This window comes from Protopterus annectens, chromosome 9.part0 (genome assembly GCF_019279795.1).
Source record: "Protopterus annectens isolate FY-2018-M chromosome 9.part0, PAN1.0, whole genome shotgun sequence".
In the NCBI taxonomy this organism is placed as follows: Eukaryota; Metazoa; Chordata; order Ceratodontiformes; family Protopteridae; genus Protopterus; species Protopterus annectens.
Window position 1 is genome coordinate 210,902,678 of NC_056743.1, and position 24,103 is coordinate 210,926,780.

General features: G+C 39.9%; 1 protein-coding gene across 1 annotated transcript in view; it reads left to right on the forward strand.

The window, feature by feature from the left end:
* The window catches only part of ANO9 (anoctamin 9), a 567,237-nt gene that overhangs the window by 170,121 nt on the left and 373,013 nt on the right, over window positions 1-24,103 (forward strand). Inside the window, exon 7 of the mRNA XM_044082760.1 lies at window positions 14,087-14,147. Coding sequence (XP_043938695.1) covers window positions 14,087-14,147 — 61 coding nt within the window. The remainder of the gene's footprint in view (window positions 1-14,086; window positions 14,148-24,103) is intronic.

Genomic DNA, 24,103 nt, shown 5'->3' on the forward strand with positions numbered 1-24,103 from the left:
ATTAACAAAGTGAAATAAGTGATGGGTAAAATCCAGCTACAGGGTACAACTAGCTCAGTGGTTCCCTGTACAAATTAGGCAACGGGCCAAAGGTGGAGTTGCAGATGGAAACTTTGAAAGGGTAATTATCCATTGCCCCCATGCTTTACAAAGCTGAACAAAACAAGAGGTATTAGAATATGCAGAGACTTAGAGATACAGATGTCTAGCTGTAGGACTTTTACTTTTGAAAGAACATGCTGCAAGTAGGTAGCTGAAAATGTAGACACACAGACATATCACCGTAAGGTAATAAAACTGGCTATGTTTAAAAGCATGTGAACCCAGCACACAGAAGACCTCCTTTGTGAATAGTATTGCATGCATCACCATCACTAGGTAATTGTGTACAGATGAGGTCAGTGGATCCCCAGGAATACTGCAGTACAGTTGCAGTATATTCTGCACTGCCTTAACCACGTCACTGTGAAGACAATCCCAATTAGCAAAGAAGCATTGTCTGTCACACATCCTTGCAAACAAGAAATGGTGCACATGTACTGCTGCTGTCCTGTAAACTATAACTTTTTTTAAAATATAATGTAGTTACCCCCGTAGCAGTGTTTACACCAAATGCCTAATCACATGCAGATCATTTAACATTACTGTGATATAATTGTTAATGTTAACAGGTCCTTGTGTCCAAGTGTTGATGTTTTTTTCTTGATTCAAGTGGACAGTGCATCTACCTGGTAGCCATGGAAACATCCTCCTAGAGTGCCTTATTTTTTGATGTGTCTAGTTTACAGAGGCCTGATTCAGTATACCAGCTCCCAGAATACCACAGTAACTTTTCTTTTTAGCTGTTTGTACTGTTACCCCACAGAATGACCATCTGCTTCCAGATCTGATACCAGAGGGCCACATGATACACCACGCCAGCATTCCAACCCACCACCTGATTGCTGATACACAAACCACTTATCTGTGTGTGAGCTTACGGGAAATACTTCTCATGACTCTTTCCTTATGCTGGCTCTGTTATCCAGTACCACTCTGCCCAACCTATATATTCAAATAATAACACTGTCTTGCCCACCCCTTTGGCTGATATGGGTATTTTAATACCTGATTCACAGCATAAACAGTCATTGCACTGTAAAACATAGCCTGGGTGTGTAAATGCATGCAAATGTTGCCTTATGTGTTTGCCTTGTGATGGCCCATAGTTGTGGGCCAGTACCCACCTTCTTACCAGCGTCACTAAATACTTTTTACCTCTACCTTCCTTCAGGGTCCATTGCAGCTGCACCCCTGATGACTTATCACCTGACTGTTCCTTTGCTGCTGGAACAGGTACATCAGCCAGTGCTATGTTCTCCTCTTGCTAGAATAGTGTACATTGCACCATGTTATATAGTATAGTACAGACCACTTGTATTTCTCTACAGGTTTCTAGAGCATAATGCAGTATGAAATCACATGTATCCAGGTAACAGAAGCTGAAGTTCAGCACTCTAAACAGTGATAATTTTTGTCTGTGAGGGTGAGCTGTTGTACACCATCTCTACCACAGCTTTGGGAAGTGGATGCAAGTCATTAGTCCAAGACATATGCCACATTACCTGCAACGTGCAATGGCAAGTACCCTCATTAATGCTGTGATACCTATATTTATGGGAATGGGTGTACCTATGGCTAAATGGCCCTGTGGAAAGCCAACCCCCACATAAAGCATTAGGAAGGTTTGTGGTCTGCACTGTTGTGGCAGGACAGGAAGCTTACATCCTTCTGAGTTGGGAGTTGCTGATTGAAGTCTTAGTGTCTGTTCTAAAGTGTATTAGTTCTGGTTTAAGCACTTGGGCTTTGGGTCAGTTTTTTACATTAAGAAGGTGTGGTCTGCACTCTTGTGGCTGGCTGGATTCTGCCCTTCTGAGCTGAGAATTTCTGGTCACAGGCTTATTGTGCCTACTTATTTGAACTGTTTCTTTCTGAAAATGGTGCGCCTTGTTGCTGCAGCATAGACCAGATTCAGGCCTGCTGAATCTACCTTTGTTTGTATAACTTGAGCACTGACCCAGGCCATCTTTTTTGGAGAAGGTTCCCCTGCACCCTAGCAGCAGGAGTGTGCAGTTAGAACTTGTTTGTTTGAAGACTGCTGGAGCAGGGCTCAGTTTTGAGCTTTTTTTTCTGGTTAATTGAGTAACTTGTTTAAATCAGTTGCTTGTTTTCTATTGTTTTATATATATAAAAAAATTGCATTCTATTCATCTGCTTTTACTGTATTTGTGTTTCTTCATACTTTATTACTAGTGGCATTGACTACAACTCTGATCTGAAATATATAACACTAAGTATCCTTTTCTGTGCATTTAAAGATTTTTTTATTGAATCTGCTTTACTTTCTGAAAAAAAAAAAAAATATATATATATATATATATATATATATATATATATATATACTTGATGTTCTTCATCTCACATTGCTGCAGTCCTTACATATGGGTAGTCCAAAGTATAAGGCTGAAATACTGACATCAGGACGTCGAAGTTCGAGTTTCAGACCTAATCAAAGTTATTGGCATTCCGCTAGAATATTTGTTTTTTTCTTGCCTCAGTGTTTTAACCGGATGTCAGAAAAGTGAATAACTGTATTTCTTGGGAAAGATAATGCATAGGGATTATCATTCTTTGTGTATTCCTTGTCTGGGGCCTGAGAACGACGTTGTTGGGTGTCGCTTTGTGCTAGGTTCAATAAGCCACTATTTAAGCCGGTTAGATTGTGCTAGGCTGGTCTTTATAATATGCCGCCGGATTCTGAAGCGCAAAGACAACGCAGTTAAACCCAGGCAAGATGAGTCGTCCGCCCGGACGCGGTTCTTTAGAGGCGCCAGTGGAACCGTGGTTCCGACGAGTGGGAGACTTTGATATTGCAGGATGTGGCCTCTCAGGAGGCAGGTCAGGCTGAAGGGGCTTCTCAGGTTACTGTACTCCTCCCTTCCTAGGGTGGTTAGGCCCTCTCCTTCTGTTTCCAAGGCTTCTCCCAGAGGCAGGCCAGGTTTAGCTTCTGTTGGTGTCACTCCTAGTTCAGCAGGGTCTGTGCCCAAGAAGCACATGCTTAAAATGGCAGAATATTTGATTACTCTGATTAGAGGTTCTTTGCCCTCCTGATAAGAGGCCTAGGTGGGGTGTGAGGGAGTTTTGAGCAGGCTTCAAATGTTTCAGAGTCTTCGCTGAAGACTTGCAGGAGTACTCTCCTTATTCTGATTCTGATGCAGATGATTCGACTCCTTCTGCTTCTCCTCCAGAGGATTTTTCTTTTCAGAGACTCTTCATTCCATGAGGGAACATTTTAAGTGGGAAGGTCAGGACTTCTCTGATTCCAGGAAAAGGCTTAGGGAATTTTTGCTTTTACCCCAGCATAGGCCCTTGGCTATACCCCCTGTTCTGGATGTTGTGGAAGATGTGTTTGCAGAGGCTTCACTTAATCCTGATTCTCTGCCTCCTGCTCCAGTTAAACCGGATAGGTATTACAGGGTGCCTGAGGCTCATAAATATCTTTATAAGAGTCCTAGGGCGGACCCAGAAACTGTTAGTCAGGGACCTAAGGGTGTCAAGGCCTCTGTTGTAAAAATCCGGTTCCTCCAGATAAAGAGGCCAGAGCTTTGGATAGATGGGGAAAGAAAGTCTATACATCTTCTACCTTAGCTATGAGGGCTTTGAATTGCCAGTTTCATATGTTGAAATATCAAAACTATCTTCTTTCTCAATTGAAGTCTAAGGTGGATGCTCTGGCGGAAGGCATTGAGTGTAAAGAATTACAAGATTTGGTGCATGTTTCTGAACAGGTGGGTAAGCATTCTTTACAATGTGGTTTTGATGCTGTACAAGCCTCCTAGGTGGCTGCCACTGGTTCAGTTCTTCGTGGCATGCCTGGCTGAGGGATCAGAATTTATCTGACCATGTTAAGACAAGGATTTTGGATGCTCCTTTACAGTCTGATGTGTTGTTTGGTTCACCTGTGGAGTCAGTCTTGAAGAAAATGGAAGACAAGGCTAAGTCTATGCAGGCTGTTAAAGATTTTTGCAAGTTCAGCCTCCGTTTAGTAGGAATTGGCCTGCTAAGGGGTGGACGATCTTCTTATGATTCTCAGTCTAGGGTAGATCTGGGTAGGGCAGAGCTCAGAGCTCTTTCAGACCTAGAACAGGGAGTTCACCTGCACAATCTTCTGGTGAGGGCAGGGGCCAGTCCTTTCGTGAACAGGCCCAATGACCTACCTTTCAGCTGCCAGATCCTTTTTGCCTGGCAGCACCTTTGGGAGGAAGGTTGGCACTCTCCAAGGAAAATTGCAATTTGATTACCCAAGACAAATGGGTATTGGACTTCCTACACCAACTTTACAAGTTTTATTTCCATACCTTGCCTCCTTTCAAAGGCATGCCCTCCTCAGCAAAGACTAGAGGCTCACAAACAAATTTCTCTGCTACTTCAAATAGTCCCTCTGCCAGAAGAGGGCCTAGGATTTTATTGTTCCTAGTACCAAAAAAAGGGAACACGTGGAGACCAATTTTGGATTTATCTGTCCTCAACACATATCTGGACATTCCCAAGTTCAAAATGTTGATGTTACAACAGCTTTTACCTCTGCTGGGCAAAGATCACTGGATGGTGACTCTGGATCTCAAGGAGGCTTACCTTCATGTTCCTATCAGCTGCGTTTTCGGCTGGGACTTCTCATTATCAGTTCTCTGCATTGCCCTTTGGCTTACTGCCCAGAGTGTTCAATGAAGGTTCTGGCTCCAGTGATAGCTTTCTTCAGGCTAAGAGGAATACAAATCTATCCTTATTTGGACGATTGCCTGATTCTGGCCCAAGGAAAGGACGAACTTCTTCATCATTTACAGTATGTGATAGCAGTGTTAAGATGCCTGGGGTATTCTGTGAACGAAATAAAGTCCAGTCTAGTACCCTCTCAGGACATGTGCTTTCTGGGTGTGAGACTGAATACAGCATCCCAGATGGCCTTTTTGACCGGACAAACAAAAGAATCTTTCCTTTACTTCCATCAATTGTCAGTCCAGGCTGACTGCAAGGACAGTCCTTCTAGCCTTGGGGTTCATGGCATCTTGTATTCTGGTACTTCCCAATGCCAAACTGCATATGAGGAAGCTACAATGGTATCTCAAAAATGTATGGACACAGCACTGCCAAGATATGGACACTGTCATTCAGATAATACCTTGCATTCAAAAGGAATTTTTGTGGTGGGCTCAGGAAAGTCACCTAAACAAGGGACTCTCTGTGACCCGGCCAGAGGCGAGTCAGATTCTAACGACAGATGCCTCAGACAAAGCTTGGGGAGCTCATCTAAATGGAAAATGGGTACAAGACACGTGGCCTGCCAGACTTCAACATCTACATATCAACTTGAAGGAGATGTTAGCAGTCCAATTTGCTTTGATAGCTTCCAAGGATTTACTTCTTCCAGGGCAGGTGTTGGTTCTAACAGACAACACAACTGTCATGTGGTACATCAACAAGGGGGAACACATTCTTATCCTCTATGCAGACAAGCAATGATTTTGTGGGAGACTGCTCTCAGTTTACAGCTAAATCTTCAGGCAAGGTTTCTGCCAGGAGCACAGAACTCCTTAGCGGATGTGTTGAGCAGACGAATTATGGATCCCCACAAGTGGAAATTGGATCCTCATGTATTTCAGAAATTGACAGTGTTATGGGGAACTCCAGACATAGATCTGTTCGCTTCTCCACTAAACTACCAGCTGCCAAAGTTTTGCACAAAAAAGTTTCATCCCACAGCCTGGAAAGTGGATGCTCTCTCATTCAATTGGAGCAATCTTCATGTGTATGCCTTTCCACCTCTGCCTCTCCTCCCAAAGGTACTCCTGAAGGTCAGACAGGACAAGCCAAACATGATTTTAATAGCTCCAGATTGGCCTCGACAGCACTGGTACCCATTACTGAGGAGTCTGAGCCTCCTTGGCCTTTACCTTCATTCCTCACCTGCTGTCTCAGGAGAACAGTCATTTACTCAATGTCAAACTTCACTCTCTACATCTAACAGCCTGGCATATTCTGTTTTAAACCCTGAGGGTCTCAGCTTCCACAACAAGTTTTGAATGTTATTTTGGAGGCCAGAAGGCCTAGTACAAGGAAAGTGTATGCAGATAAATGGAGGAGAGAGATTTTTATGTTGGAGTACAGCAAAGGACTTTGATGTTTCTAAGCCTAATTTAAGTGTGGCTCTTCAATACCTTACTGAGTTACTGGACAAAGGTTTGTCCTTCTCCTCTATTAAGGTTCATGCTGCAGCAATTTCTGCTCACTATGACTGTGACCCACCATTGTTTTCTCATTCTTTGTTTAAGCAATTCCTTAGAGGGGCAAGAATATAGACCCCCACGAGAGCCTCTACTCCTGCTTGGGATCTCAATTTTGTGTTGGAGAAACTCACTCTACAACCTTTTGAGCCTGCAGCTACTGCCGAGTTGAAATATTTATCATGGAAGACTGCTTTTTGTTGGCCATTACTTCTATGAAGGGTTTCTGAATTACAGGCCCTTATGACGGTTGAGCCTTTCTTAATTTTCCATAAGGATAGGGTATCTTTGCACTAATCCTTCCTTTATGCCTAAAGTGGTTTCTAGTGTGGCTTTAAACCAAACTATTCATTTGCCTACTTTTTATGCAAACCCCCAAAATAAAGGGAAAAGATTTTACACACTTTGGATATACACAGGCAATTTTATTTGAGCAGAACTAAAGGGTTCAGGCAGTCTCAGCAGTTATTTGTTTCTTTTGCTTTGGGTTCTCAGGGCAAACCTGTTTCAAAACAAACTATTTCTAAGTGGATTGGTTTTGTATTGCTTTCTGTTATTCCCATCATGGTAAGGAGATTCCAGTTGGGATTAGGCCTCATTCCACTAGGGCTACTGCCACTTCTACAGCTTTTTTAAGGGGGGTGGCTACTAAGGATATTTTGGAGGCAGCTACTTGGAGTTCAGTGCATACTTTCTCTAAGCATTACCACCTTCCTCTTTACTCTAAATCTAGGGCTGGTTTTGCCACTGCAATTTTACAGGGCATTTTGGCAGCTCCTAATGCTTTATAGTTTTGCCATCCTCCCTTACCTCTGCTTTGGGATTCTACCCATATGTAAGGACTGCAGCAATGTGAGATGAAGAACATAGTACAGTTTTGTACCTACCATAAATGTAGATGTTCGAAGATCCACATTGCTGCAGTCCAATTTACCCTCCCTCCTTCCCTCTGTAGTTAGAGGCGGTGGTAGTTTGGGTTGTGAATATTGTAAATATTGTAAATATGATTAGTGCAGGGGTGGTTGGTTGTTTTTTGCTGTCTTTTGGTTTTGGCCTTTCTTTTTAGGGCCTTCTGACATCTGGGGCAAGAAAAGACTGAGGATATGACGTCGGTCATGCGCATTTGTACCTTGACGTCCTGATGTCAGTATTAAGCGCCTTGACCGACGTCAGCCTTATACTTTGGTATTCGGGCCGACCGAGGACAGCGGACTACCCATATGTAAGGACTGCAGCAATGTGGATCTTCGAACATCTACATTTATGGTAAGTACAAAACTGTACTTTTCCCACCTTTCTAAGCTAGTATAGTCCAGTTTTTAGATTAAGTGCTGAATTCAGGGCTGTGTTACAAATATCTGTGTTTGCCCATACTTTACCTGGATAGAAGGAAGTTTCTCTGTTCACCTGTGAGAGAGGGTAGCTTTGAGCAGCCTATCTGTCCCTGGACGAGTAGTTTCAGCCCAGAAATTAGTAGTTTATTGGCCATTTTGGGCTAATTTCTCTCTCTTTCATTTCCCTGCTATAAATACCACATTTGCCCGGTTTTGCATGCAAGGCAGCACCGGTTAGGTAGGGTGTAAGTATTCCCGGCTCCACAAAGTCTCGTCTTCAATTTTTCCCTTGGAACTAGACAAACTTTCAACTTAAGCAGTCAAGCTATTCATTTCTCAGCCCAGCACTTGCTCAAAACTCATAGCAAGCACTTATAAAACCTAGCATTAGACCCTCCTATACTATTCAACCTTACTAGCCATTGAGTAAAACAGTTCTCTTTACCTGTCCAGGCATGTCCAAAGGGCAGTTTCAGGTGTACTCTCCAGTCCAACTGGTGAATCTGGGCATTTTGAGGCAATGTTACAACTGTCTCATGTACACAAACAACCCTCTCCTCCTACCACCAAACACTAATACATGTGAGAGATGCAATTATACAGCCAAACTGGAGGCTAAGCTCTCTCAACCCAAGGCTGGATCAGACAGTCAAGAGGAGAAGGGAAATACTTGCATCACATCACCAGTCTCACATAGACCCATTAAACCAGCACCGGTAAAAAACACACATAAATACACGAAGACATACTCAGAGGCTCTAAATAAAAATCTGCAAAAGCAACAGAGACCTCCGAAGCAGACATCCAAGCAACCTCCACCCCAACACAAATCATGAAACACATACTTAAAACCAGTGTGCCATGCAATCATAGCCCTTAAGACAAAATAACATACCCAACATACTAGTAATAGGTGACACTGTAGTCAGGCACACTGACGTCCCACTCACTAGGCTGAATAAGGAGAAGGTTACTGTTAGCTGCCTATCGGGTGCCAGGATCCGCCACATAACACAAGCACTCAGGTCACTCCAGAACAAGTACAAATTTGACTCTGTCATTGTCCATGTTGGTGTGAATGACCTGAGGCATACCTCCTTGGACTACATGAAAAGAGACATGGAAGAGATCTCTGATCTTGTAGCCCAGGCCAGTATGACACTGACCCTGAGTAGCATCCTGCCTTCACCAAGAATAATACCACAGTATAAAGAAAAAATTATCAATTTCAACAACTGGCCAAGTTTCTGGTGTCATTCAAAGGGGATCCAGTGTCTGTCTGCCTGGGATGACATGCTCGACAAGCCACACTGCTTCGCTAGAGACGGCTTGCACCTGTCACCCTTAGGCTTTCGAATACTAGCCAAGGCTCTTGCCACCCCCATAGTGCCTTTTTAGGCAAGGCTCAAAAGACAAACCCACCGCCATAAATAGCACAAGTAACAAAAAACTGAGGGTGATGCTACTCAATGCCAGAAGTCTAAATCTCAAAATGCATGTACTCGAGGCACTCCTCAGTATGGAGAAAATCGATATATGTGCAGTAACAGAAACCTGGTTTAAAGCTCCAGAGAGCACCCCAGCAGTACCAGGCTACAACTCATATCATACATTTTGGCCACAGAACCCGGACCGAAATACAAAAGGCGGGGGCGTATCCATATTCATCAAGGATACCCACACCTCCAGGTTAGTGGCACAGCACAATGCTTCAGAGATCATCCACGTGCAACTAACAATGGACAAAACTGCAATTCAAATTGTAGCTTGCTACAGATCACCCACCATGTCCCAGGACCCTCATTCCGCATTTCTGGAAACACTGGGAAATATAAAGGTCCTACCAAACACCCTAATATTGGGTGATTTCAATTACCCAAACATTAATTGAGAGAACTACTCAAGTACTAACTCCCTTGCCCAACATTTCCTAGAATTTATAAACTCAAATGTCCTGGTCAACTGGTCAACACTCCCACCAGAGGTGACAACATATTGGACCTGGTCATCACCAACATGGGCGACCAGTGCTCAACCCCTCACTGGTTAAATCTGACCATAAACAAATCATTTTGGATATCCACATTCCGCCCCCACCCTCGGACAAGGAAGCCATCGTGAAAAACTTTTCAAAAGCAAACTTCACGTTACTTAAGACTGAGGTGGAAAGTTTCAAAGCCCCCATGCTAAAGGATAACATTGTCCAAGCTGAAAAATCCTTTACTAATGCATTCTACAGGCACCTACAAGAATGCATGGATCGTGCTATCCCAAGCAAAACCAAGACTCACTCCTCCAAGAAAAGGAAACCAGTCTGGTGGACTCCTGCCATAAACAAGCTATACAATAGAAGGAGGAAACTAGTACAGAAAAGAGTGAAATCCCAAGAAGGGAAGACATGCCTGATCAGTATCAGCAAGAAACTATGATCCCTCAAATCATCCAAGGCGAGTTTCGAAAGAAAAATTGACAAGGACTCCAACGATAACCACAAGGCATTCTTTAGCTATGTCAAGAATCTAAGTGGCAATGCTAAGATCTGCTTGGAGTTAGTGCAGAATGGTACGAAATACACTCAACCGATTGATATTGCCAACATCCTGGCAGACAGGTTCAGAGCAAACTTCACACCCCTCTCACCCCCAAAAGGGCCCATAACCATACCAGAAGAATGTAGAGCTGCTGAAATCACAGACACTCAGGTTAAAACAGCCCTCTCCAAAGCCAAAACACAGCATCAGTGGGACCAGACGGAGTCCCAGGCTGTGTCCTACATGAGCTCAAAGATGAATTAACCCCTCACCTAAACACACTTTTCAAACTCAGCCTCTCCACAGGTTACATACCCATAGAGTGGTGCACAGCAACCATTATTCCACTCCACAAAGGTGGAGCCACAACAGATCCCGGAAACTATCGCCCAATAAGCCTGACTAGCTTGGTCTGCAAGGCTATGGAGCGCATCATCATGGAACTCATTAACAGAGACATTGGGAACCTCCAAACACTGGACCCTACCCAGTTCGACTTTAAGGGCAGATCATGCCTCCTAAACCTGGTGGACTTCTTTGAGACAGTTACCAAGGCTATAGATGAGGGAAAGGTGGTACACACAGCCTACCTAGACCTCACAAAGGCCTTTGACACCATTTCCCATTCTGGTATTATAGACAAGCTCACCAGCCTGAACATAAACCCCTACTTCACAAGATGGGTTGCCAACTGGCTCACAGACAGAACCCACATGGTAAGAGTTGTGGGAGCTAGGTCTGATTCTAAACCGGTTACAAGTGGCATTCCCCAGGGCTCAGTCCTAGGACCCCTCCTGTTCAGCATATACTTCTCAGAGGTACAGGCAAGTACAGGAGGACTATGGCTGACCAAGTTCGCAGATGACTGCAAACTAGGGTCTATAATTGACTCTCCGGCTGACACAGACATCCTCCAAAAGGGTCTCACTGAGATGGACACCTGGTGTCAAAATCATGGCCTCAAGCTAAATACCAAAAAGTGGATAGTCATCCCATTTGAAAAAAAACAAAGTACCCACAAACTACCACATAGGTGGTAGTCCCCTAAATACAGAAAACGTAATAAGGGATCTGGGGACCCAAGTAGATAGTAAACTCTCCTTTGATAATCACATTGTTGAAGTGGTTAGAAAATCCTTCTATGTGGCACACCTTATCACAAACGGGTTTGCATCCAGATCAAAAGAGGTCATTGTGCCCCTCTACTCATCTCTCATCAGACCTATCATAGAGTACAATGCCCCATTTGGGATGTATCTTACAAGACACTTGCAACAGCTGGAAAGACCACAGAAGTACCTCACCAAGAGGATCACTGGCCTCAAACAGATTCCCTATGCAGCTCGACTGAAGAAACTCCAGCTGTACTTGGTTGCATACCACCTACTCAAAGGTGATCTCTGCCTGTCATACAAGGCCATGTCCAACCCAGAACTGATCGACATGCTCCACCTTAAGAAAAGCTTATCCCCTCAAGTCACACGCTCTAGGGATCTAAACCTCACCACAACAATAAATAGGATGTGCTGGAGGGATAGTTTGTTTCTTGTCACAGAGACTTCCCATGCTTTGGTACAAGATTCCAATCTACATTAGGCAGAGCTCCTTTCTACCACTCTTCAAGAGAAACCTTGACGAGTGGATGGGAAACAGAAAGTTTACCCCGGGGATCACTTCAGTGGCTCTGCTGGACAGAGGCACAGGGAACTAATCTAAGGGGGCGGCGAAAGCCAGCACATTCTGGCTAGGCTTATAAATGCCTTTGGGCATATAGCCTAGTACCTACCTATGAACCTATAGGTCATGCACATACAAAGTGTGTGAGTTGTGGGAACTATCTGAAAAATACACAGATACATGTTATATAAAACCCTGTGTACTGTACACCACCTCAGAATTGATGGTGTGGAATTCCTTCTGGATGATGTACTGTATGCTCTGTGGAGCAGGTGGGGCCTCAGTAGCAAGCAGGATGCAGTCAGTGGCCCCCAGGACCTCTGAGAAATGTCTTGTTTTGTAGAAAAATTGCATAGTGGTGGTCCTCTGCATTAGTCTTCATAGGAACCAACTCTTCTCCTCCACATGAATCAGCATCATGAGTAGGAGCTGGAGTATAATTCATATAGCTCAGGCCTGTGAAACTACTAGCATGTCCCCAGTCAAAAGCTGAAAAGTCATCTTAGAATGGTTAATACTTCACAAACCTCCTTGTCCACTGTGGTTGGCAGTCAGTGCACTGACCTCCAAAGCAGCAATTAACACTGCTGACCAGATAAATCAAGATTAGTCTTTTAGAGTCTCAGCATGAATGCCATACCTCTTTATTGGGAAATGATGGTGTACAGATATTTTGTTTACAATGGCTTATTGTACAGATTTTATAATATGCTTCTGAATCATGCATGTATGTCTTAGTTTGTCTTTTCCATACAAAATAGCACTTATTAGTACGTTGCTGCTCATTTTCATGCCATTATGTAGTCATTTGCAGGTGATGAATGTCACTCTATTTTCCTGCTAGTACGGGGAAATTATGCAGGTCTGTGATTTACCCTTTCCCAATATATTGCCACTTTTTCTGCTATTTTTCCTTATCCATTGTACTATTCATTTATAAATACTCTTTGTGCTAAAAGGTTAACATAAGTTAACATAAATGTACTGTCTTTCTTCCATTATGTTTTGAATTGTGCTAACAAGATATATGATTAACATTGGTGCTCCTTGCAATTACTTCATAATACTTTCTACTATTAAATTAATATTTACAGTCGGTTTCTTCTGTGCTTTGAAATTTATTTTGGCATAAACTTTAGATGTTCTTTTCTTAACTTTTATACTTGAGTTTTAAATGTCATCTATTTTGTAAAGTATAATTTGGAAGATTTTTGGTGGTACAGTAGACCAGGTGTGGAGTCTGCATGTCCTCCCTGTGGTCGAGTGGTCTCCAAAAGACATGCGTGAATGGACATGCCTTCGCTGAAGGTTGGTTGTCGGGCTGGCAACTCGGCACCATAAAAATCGACTGCCAATCATTAGCAGACCGGAGTTCCACTGTGGCGACCCCCAACCAGGAAAAGCCGAAAAGACGAACAACAACAGTAGACCAGAGGTTTGCATACTCGCCTCACAACAAGAGGATCGCTGGTTCTCTTTTCAGCTGGGATGCTTTCTGGTTAAGTCTACATGTCCTTCCCTTGTTTGTGTGGGCTTTCTCTGGATATTCAGGTTTGGTGGATAGGACACTTTAAATTGGATATAAGTATTAAGTCAAGGTACATGTTTGTGATAAGGAAGAACAAAACATGGCAGTCTGAACATTGGCTCTAGATGATTGTCACTGCTGACGTGACACCTTGACCCCATGTGCAAGAATGGGAAAAATTGGAGTTATGGATGGCTGGATGGATCTATGGATTTGTTTTCTAAGGTCCCATTGATAAAGAACTATAATAAAAGCTGATCTGAGTTGCACACAAGCATAAATAAGAATGCATGCATTCAAAATTGCACCAAAGTGATGATATACTGTAAGGTAAAATTACAGATGAATCACTTCTATTGCTTAGTATGCTGTATTTGAGTCCTTTCTAAGGCAAATATATACCAGACTGCAGCAGCTGTTTAGTTCTAACATTATTTATCTCAAGGTTTTTAGTACATTTGAATAGCATCATATTTTAATGTACCTTTAGCTGAACTGGCATGTTATAATCTTTAGTATCACATTATAGGAATTTTGACCTGAATGAGATGTGGATAACTTGCTCAGTATATGAAATGTCAGAGCAACAACAGTTTCTATGTATAATTAATGCTCAGTCATTAAAACCTTGCATGTGGTATAGATGCTAAACTTCAGCATTTGACCCATAACAGTTTTTACCTCTTTTAATTTCAGGTGACGCATCTATTTGACAATGAAGGCACAGTTTTCTTTGCACTGTTTATGGCTTTATGGGGTAAGTGCTGGTGTGTTTGCTTGTGTGCATGTTTATTTTTATATGTGTGCTTGTGTTCAGTGTAAGGGTATACTTAGAGTCAAACGCCCAGCACGCAGCTGTGTTTTGATCCCAGTTTGCCTTGTTTTTAAGTTTTTCTCTTAATCTTGAACAAAATGAAGCTTTGGCACGTTGGCCTTTTTATGAATTAATGAGTACAAACTCATTGCACCTTAACCCCAGAAGTGATTTTTTTTCCAAAAAAATAAGAAAATTGTCTTGGAGTCAATTAGGGGTTATTCCCCACACCCTGAAAACATATACAAGCAAATTCTAGGTTACACAACCTAGGGAAAATGTGAGAAAGCACCAGTAAGGGGAAGTGGTAATTTTCTTGAACATTTGGCCTAATAAGTTCATACTAGATAATTCATTATGTTTTGGGGCTTTTTGCTAACTAGAGTTTTGTGCTCTTTTCTGAAGTCTTTCAGATGAGGAAAATGTAGAGGTAATTAAGTAGTGTGACAAAAATAAATGAATATCACTGGATTGAATATGAGTCTTTCATACACCCCACAAAATATATATGAACAAATTTATCCTTGATTTTATCCAAAAGAATAAACAAAAAAAATCAATGAGTGGTTCAGAAGGTGGAAACTAACTAGCCAACTAACTAAATAACGTTCTTTTGGAAGTTCTTTGCAAGTTCTATTAGCTCTGCTGGACTTTCTTGCATATTAAAACTACTATCTGATTTGGTGCACCATATTTACTGTCATAAATGATACGGAACATATCTCCACTGATACCATTAAGGAGGCACTCTGCAAATTAACAAGTTAGACTTTAATTCAGTGATACCTTTCTTCATGTTTCTGCTTATTAGGAATAGATAGAAGATATGTCAGCATTTTTCTCACTTTATAACTGTCAGAAGGTTAAGAAAAATACAGAATTTTAAGAATTTTTTAAATTTTACTTTTTGCTTACCGAACATGTCTGAGGAAATGATCTAGGGCAGATGTAAGGAACTTTCATAGTTTAGTTTCTGACAGTGCAGTCGATGCTGGGTTTTGCTTATTTCGGCCATTTCTCATAAGATGTAAAGTACCTAAACTGAATCAGAAATTTTATTGCACATTTGTAATGAAGCCATTTAATGTGGTAATTTGCATATGAGCCAAGCTGATCCAATGAACTGTATTCAGAAATCTCACAGACTAAACCAGGAAGAGCTGTGTATAATCTGTAGTCTTAAATATTGAAAACTTGAGTTACATGGCATTGCACAGATTTCCACTAAAATGAAATCATTTAGACTTTTCCATGGAACAAGTTTGAACATGTACTTCTATGTACTTCAAAGTACAGTATCTCAGAAAAAAGTGCAAAATACATCACCAAAACAATAAAAATAATCATAATCCACCAAGGCAAGCCCAAGAACATCAAAATATAAACAAGTAATTCTAGCATAAAAAACATTTTTTCACTTTCATCTATCACAGACTACTTCAGAAACACACAAATACAAGGACTGACCAATACATATATATATATATATATATATATATATATATATATATATATATATATATATATATATATCTATATATATATATATATCTATATATATATATCTATATATCTATATATATATATATATATATATATATATATATATATATATATATATATGTGTGTGTGTATGTGTGTGTGTGTGTGTGTGTGTATGTGTGTGTGTGTGTGTGTGTGTGTATATATATATTTATATATCTATATATATATATATATATATATATATATATTTATATATCTATATATATATATATATATTTATATATCTATCTATATATCTTTATATATATCTATATATCTATCTATATATATATATATATATATATATATATATATATATATATATATATGGGTCTACCTGAAAACGTCGAAAGTCCACAACGTCAACAAAGAGAACACCGACACTGGAAGATCGACAACGGAAAAGATCAAAAGTTGAGAATCCCAATGCTGAGAACACCGACATGTTAAGTTAAGTGTGCGATAGGGACAGATGTTAGGGTCAGGGTGTGGGCAAGTTAAGTGTGTGATAGTGACAGACGTTAGGGTAGGGTGCGGGTCAGGTGAGTGTGCGATAGCGACAGACTTTAGGTTTAGGGGCGGGTTAAGTGAGTTAGGGTTTGGGTGCAGGTAAAGTAAGTGTGCGATAGTGATGGACTCGAGGGTTAGGGGCGGATTAAGTGAGTTAGGGTTAGGGTGCGGGTAAGGTAAGTGTGCGATACTGACAGACTTAAGGGTTAGGGGTGGATTTAAGTGAGTTAGGGTGCGGGTAAGGTAAGTGTGTGATAGTGACGGACCTTAGTGTTAGGGTTTGGGTTAAGGTTAGTGTATAGATAGTTGTATATGTAAGGTTTAGTGTAGGTTTGTAAGGTTTTTAGTGTGCTTGTGTTGTGTGTGTACTTTTCTGGAAAGGTATTTGTTTCGTTGATTGTCGGGATTGTGGTTTGTCAGGCATGTAAAGTTTTGTGTTTTTGAACTTTCAGTTTTGTGTTGGTTATTTCGTTGGTGTTTTGGTATGTCAGTGTTATCAGGTAGACTCATATATATATATATATATATATATATATATATATATATATATATACACACACACACACACACGTAAAAAGTATCTCTCATTAACACTATCAATTAATTAACTTAACCATTTAAAAAAACATTCCTGAATAGCTAAATAACAATATAATAAAACATGTCTAATAAAAACCTCCAAATATTCAACTTTGTACTTTTAACCTCTTATCTTTAAGGAAACATTTAATATTGATTCATTTAATCCTGGGAAAGTATCAGCTCCCATTTTAAGCAGCCAAAGGGTCTCTCTCTGTTCTATATTATTCCAATAATCCCTCCTCTCAAGCCTTTGGGGACATGTTCAAGTATAGTAAACAAAAATCTATTCAAATCACATGTTAATTTATGTTTATAAAGGGCATTATTGTTGTCTTTCATTGTAATAGAATAAATGTGTTCCTTAACCCGTTTTTGCAAACTCCTTTTGGTCATCCCAATATAATAGTCACATTTGGAACACACATCAGTGCAAACTGTCCCCTCGGTTTTACAATTAAAAACCTCAGGAATAGGTAAAGTCAGTTATAAATGTCTCAAATTTAAAAAAGGCCCTTCTAAAATATACCTACAAATAGAGCAACCCCCACACTTATACATTCCTTTAGTTCTATTAAATACCATCTTTTCAGAAAAAAACTTTAGTAGTATCATTTTGTAACATCTTCTTAATATTGTAATTATTCCCCAAAATAAACTTTGGGGTTTCCCCACTATTTTGATTGCCTACATTCCCCTGTATTATTTTCCAGATCTCTTTTATGATGGAAAAATATCAGAATTATCCACCATCATATGAAGACAACAAGTTACCATATGTTGTATATTCGCATGGTGGCCTTTCTTTTTGTTTAACTGTTTAAAAAAAATAGGAGGAAAATCTATATTTCTCCTGGATTTAATTTCATTTGCTGTTCTCTCCAGCATAGCTAACTTATAACCTCTGTCCATGAACAAGGAAATAATAAGTTGTAGTTCAACTTCATATCTAGAATCCTTGGAAGTCATCCTAGAAGCCCAAATAAATTGACCTCTAAGAATGTTCTTTTTCTTAAAATAAGGGTGATTGCTAGAAAAATTAAGGTAATTATTAATGAAAGTTTTCTTTTTATATATCTGGCTATCAAGTCTAGCCTCTTCACTATTCCAATTAATAGTTACATCAAGAAAGTTGACCTTGGTACCTCAGCCACCCAAGGTAAATTTCAAAAAATCTGAACTGCTATTTAATTCTTCCAGAAATGTTTCTACTTTGGACTCGTCACCTTCTAGTATGAAAATCATATTGTCTGCATATCTATAATACAATTGTATGTTAAACAAGTCAGTCAGGGGGATCAAAGTAGTATATTCCCACCACACCAGTACTAAATTTCCAAAGGTAGGGGCTGCAGCGGATCCCATAGCCACCCCCTAACTTTTTATAAACTTCCTTATCAAACAAAAAATAATTATGTAACATGATGTCTAATAATTTACAAATTAAATAAATATCATCATTAGTAAAACTTTCAAACTTAGACAAATAATTTTTAACGTAGTCAATACCCAATTTATGGGGTATATAAGTAAAAATACAGTAAAAATCAAATTATAACTGTTTTGGAAAGAATAAATATCATTAAAAATCCTAACTTTCTCTAAAAAGTCCCATAAATCTTTAATAAAATAATTCATTTCTGGAATACCAGATTTAAAATATAATCTAAGATTTGGGAGATCTCTTCAGTGATATAATTGAGAGCTGACACTATAGGTCGAAAGGGTAGGTTGGTGGGACTTTTATGAACTTTGGGTATCCCGAATAAGGTTCCCAAAATGGAATAATCCACTTTCATAAAATTGTAAACATCTGAAGTGATATAACCTTCCATTAGAAATTTATATAATAACCAATAAACCTGTCTAAAACTTCTAGCCATTTCCAAAGAAGAGGCAGTACATATTCATCATCATTATTTAATAAATCTTTCATGGATTTCACATAATCTTTTTGATACATAATCACCATTTCCCCACCCTTATTAGCTGTAATGAATCTTAAGTCAACCATCTTGCTGAAATCAATTAAAGCACAGCGTTCGTTTTTAGCTAAATTGTAATTTCTTCTAGAAGGTTTCTTTTAAGTAATTCTCTAAGGTCATTCTCACAAGCTTTTTTGAAAACTTTCAAAGTGTTATTCAGTGTGGGGGGTTATAAGTACATGGTTTCTTAAATTTATTGGTAAAACATTCAACATCATTCAAAACATTTTTCAAGTTTAATTTACTCTTGTATAATTTTAATTCTAAGAGCATTCTACTTGAGTCAAATCTTCTCAAGGGTATAAAATTCAATCCAAGTCTTAAAATGTCCAATTTTTACTTGGAAAATGATTTCTCATTCAGATTAAACATTTTGAGGTCAGCACTTATTGAGTCTTGTTGACTACGTTCATTCTGCTCTGTCCCCTGCTTAACATCCTTGGCACAGTCACTTTGTTGGCCGCTTTGCTGAAAAAAGATGTAGAAGAAAAAGACAAATCTTTGGAACGTGCTCCTAAAGGAACTTCTTGTATGTTAGTCTGTTGGGGAGGATAAAATGGAAGTTCATCAAAACCTGCATTATTTGCAGTTTCAATAACTGCTGACCCATGTACAGCTTGTGCTGATGCACTTTCTGTATGACACTTCCTCACTTCAGCTGAAGTAAAGTTCTGAAACAGGGCTGTAATAGATCATGCCTCTCTATGACTTTTTTCTTAAGGAGGAACCATCATGACCAGAAACTTGTTCGCTTATCTTATCTTTAAGTATAAAATAAGAATACGCGCTTTTGTTTTTATAGGCTTTGATGGAATGATTTAGCTTCATAGTTTTACGAGGAATCACTGTTTTCTTGTAATGTTCAACAACCAGAAGCATGTGATTAAATTCATATTTCAATTCAGGACAAAAACAATACTGTAGGCTTTGTACGTACATGCTAACCTTGTATGCCTGGTCCTGCCTAAGTAACTGGTTTGCAGTTTTGTACCATCATTTGTCCCTATCCAGCAACAGAGACATAAAGAAATAAAGCCCTGATTACAGTTCAGATGACCAGAGTTCTACCAGCGGCTCAGGTATTTAATGGGTATTCCCATCCTGGGGGGGGTTCTCATGCAGCTTGTGCTGTGACTCCCCTGACAGGCCCCTATTGATAGTAGAAGCTAATCAGACAGTGGGTGGCTGGGTCAGGAGAATGTACACATGGTCATCCAAGTTAGTAATTGTAGCCCATGTTATGGGATGCACTTCTGCATGGACTGAGGGTAAGTACATTGCCCTTGCATAATGCCTAAGGGGTAGTGAGTAGGTTTACAATGCAAAATAAATTGCTGTCATTGCATGAATGCTGATGTAAGCACAAAGCACCCGCATGTCTGCCTGGATGATTGTCCCATAGAGGCTTGATGGTCTTCAGGCACTTGGGGAAAAATGATGAAATTGAAAGAAAATGGCTGTCACTGAAACAGACAGCCTTAACAAGAAGACTTTGTGCATAATGATTTTGTAAAACTTTATTTTTAAGTAATGAGTTTCTGCCACTTGACTGTCGAATATTATGTGATAGTCAGTTTAGAATTGTGTTTAGCTATAAGTTATATATCTCAGGTGTGCATTACATACTAGGAAGGCATGTGGACTCCATAAATTCACATGACCGTGCAGATGTTTTATGTGGCGAACTGTGTAATGGTTAAAATGTTGTCTGTACATCATCAAACTACACTATGAAATATACCATATCTGGATGTGGCACACACTGCTAATTGAAAAAAAAATGTCATGTTCAGTGAAGATGTTTAATAGTCACCAAGATCAAAAATACTGCTTCAGTTGGCCCTGACAATATTCACAGTTGCCTCCTACATAGCTTAAAAACATGACTTAGCAGGACCATTTGAGGTACTCCAACTACAGCTTCAAAACAGGCTACATGCCAGGTAAATGGAAGGCAGGAATGGTCATTCATTTTTATAAGGGTAGACAAGCAACTGACCATGGGAACTACAGACCCATCATTCTGCCAAATCCAATATGCAAAGCCATGGAATGAATTGTCATGGAAATGTTTAACAAGGACATTTTTGGCCTACAGACACTGAAATCATTCCAGTTTAGCTTTATTAAAGGAAGGTCTTGCCTACTTAACCGGGTAGACTCCTTTATGAGGGTCACCATGTCTATGAATGAGGGACAAATGGTGCATACTGCCTACCTTGACCTGACCAAGGCATTTGATGCAATAATCCACTCAGGCATTGTTGATAACCTCTTAGATCTTAGGCATAGGGATAACTATAAATTGGGAGCTATCATAGATTCCTTTCATGGCACCAACATCCTACAAGAGCATCTAATGCAAACAAATGACTAGTGTGAAAGCCACAGATTAAAGCTCAATGCAAGGAAATGCATTGTAGTGCCAATTGGGAAAACATCAGCCCAAGCTAATTACTTCATCTATAAAACATCCATAAGAGTTGACCTGATAGTTAGGGATCTGGGAACATATGTAGACAGTAGTCTGGCATTTACCCAGCACATAGTCAAGATAATAAGAAAATCATTCTATGTCACCCACCTCATAAGCAAGGGCAGAGCATCGTGGTCCAAGGAAGTAATAGTACCAGTCTACTCAGCCCTTGTCAGACCTATCATTAAGTACAATGACTACCTTTGGCATGTACCTAACCAGGAACTTGCAACAGTTGGAAGACCCTCAAAGTTTCCTCACCAGGGGAATCCAGGGTATGAATACCCTGTCCTACACAGATCACTTGAAGGTCCTATGTCTGAAGTCAGTCTCCTACATGTTATTCAGTGTTAATATATGCCTATAAGACGTCTTAGAATCCAGTTCTGATGGAATTCTTGCACATTCACAAGACAGACAGTACCAGAAATACTACATTCAAGCACTTGAACTTTGCAGCATAAATAGAACATGATCGAGGGACCGATATGTGTCTCAAAGGATCCCAGAACTATGGAATAACTTTCCTATTTACATGAAGTAGAGTTCATCCCTATTCAAAGGAAACCTTGATCATTGGATGGGAAATTGCAAATTCACCCTCAGTCTGGCCCCATGTCTCTGATTGACATAAGGCATCAATAAGTTAATTAATCCTCAGTTAACATATCCCCACATAACCCTTAGCTATCTCTTTACTAACGTATGCCACCATGTAGGGATTCAAGGAACTCTTGGTCAAAACTGTGTTGGACTGTATGGCTAGGTTTGTAAAGTTCCTGGTGATTGTTAGCCTAGTATAAACTTGTGAACTTATGAACCTAAATGACCTATGTTCATTTAGTGGCACAAGTGCCTGCTGGACCTGGCAGGGCAATGGTAGATGGATATGCTTATCCTCAATGGGGGGAGCAGAATAGGACCATTCTATTTCACAGTTTCATAGATGATGGGTGGCAGTGCTTGGAGGCATTTCTGGCCTTTCATCCAACTCTCAAAACCTGGAACATGTTAGCCATCCTCAACAAATACACAGAAGCATACACCTGCATGAAGAGGAATACAGGCTACGGCACTGACATGAGTCATGTATACTCTGTACAAGGGGTGGAAGTTAGAGACTAAAAGAAAACGTTCTGTATTGCTGGGATTCCGGCAAAGGCACAGACAACAACTATGGCTGCCTGTCTGATGGCTTTTGGCATTGGGAGAGGTGCAGTTGTGTCAGTAGGATCAGGAGGAAAAGTATTTAAAAATGAGTTGAAGAAATAATTTTTATTAATATTTCATTCTTTTGTCCCTCACTACCAAGATCATCAAGCCCCTTTTTACTCATACATTCAACCCCCCCCCCATTTAGCATAAGCCACATTGCCAGATATTGCAAGAGTCAGGAAAGGGTGAGCAGTCATCTCGGTGATTCAGAAGTTTTTGTGTATACCTTTCACTTTGTCCAACTGTACTTCCAATGTACAATTTTGTTAGAGAAGATCTATGTTCCTGAATGAACTGTCCAGCATTTCGTCATTAAAGCAAGGCTAAACACCTTGTTTCTATCACATCTGATAACTTTGGTAACGCCCCCCTCTCTCTCTCTCTACCTCTCTCTTTCAGCTAGGCGAGCTGGCAAACTGCTGATCAATCCAGTCCTTCCAAATGTATTCTAAGTTACTGGTTTTACAAAGAGAACCAAGGTCTTCGGTTTTACATGTGGGTCTCCATCCTTCTGCACCATGGAGCTTTTTGCTGTCATGCTGCTGTGATGTGGCCTGTTTAACAAAACTACATGACAAGGCCTACCATAAAGGGATGGGAAACACACAAAGTTGTCTCCGTGAAGGCTGGTCATTAAAAAAAAAGAAAAAGAAAAAGATAACTGCAAATAAAGATGAGTTTTATTTAGGTCTTGTCAAAATCAACCAACATATATATGTTAAAGCAGATTCATGCAGTACAGAATGTCTATTCCACTTAAACGTATTGCATCACTTTTAAACTGTAACAACCCATAGCCATAACTCCTTTACTTAATTTTGGCAGAGGAGCATGCCCTATTACTAATCCTGTATGGGGTTATACCCCCACATACTCTGCAAATACATTTTCTAACTCTGAGCTAACACATCAGAGAAAATGTTTCTAGCAGATTTTGAAATAAAATCAATTATCATTTGTACAAGGCACCAAGTAACGGGAGTGTTGTAACATGCAAGGCAGCCTGTTTCCCTTGCAGAAGATGTCTCTCAAATGTAAAAACTTTTGCAGAGTGTCCTCAATCTTAATTCTTGTTTTTGCACTGTAAATCATACGTTTTTTGATTTCTTGGTAAATCATTGAGGATTAGACTCTGGCATTAATGCCAGGCATTAGAGTTTAAATTTTATTCAAAAAATGCTTGTTGATGCAAAACCTGTTTTATTCTAATTCACTTTAAAAGTTAGCAGAACCTATTTAAAATTATCCTTATTTTGGGGCCATGCTTTCTCCACTTTATCCAAAATTCTTGAACAAAGTTGACAGGTATGCTGCAGGAGTGTAGATCAACTTAACTTTAATTTAATTGTTTGGTACAGTACAAAACACAGTTACTTATAGGCTGTGCTTACAGTGTAATTTTCTCTGATATGCTTACAAGCTTGTTTAGTTCATGGTATTGATTGCCCAGAGTTTTTTTGCTACTCAGCTTTAGTGAGTCAGACTTTATTGGGAAAACCCCGCATGTTAGATCCAACATGACATTCTTACTCTGACATTTAGTGGTACTATGGACATGTATGGTAATTAGTGTTGAAATGATCACTGTAACTTGGAAGACCTTAACATTA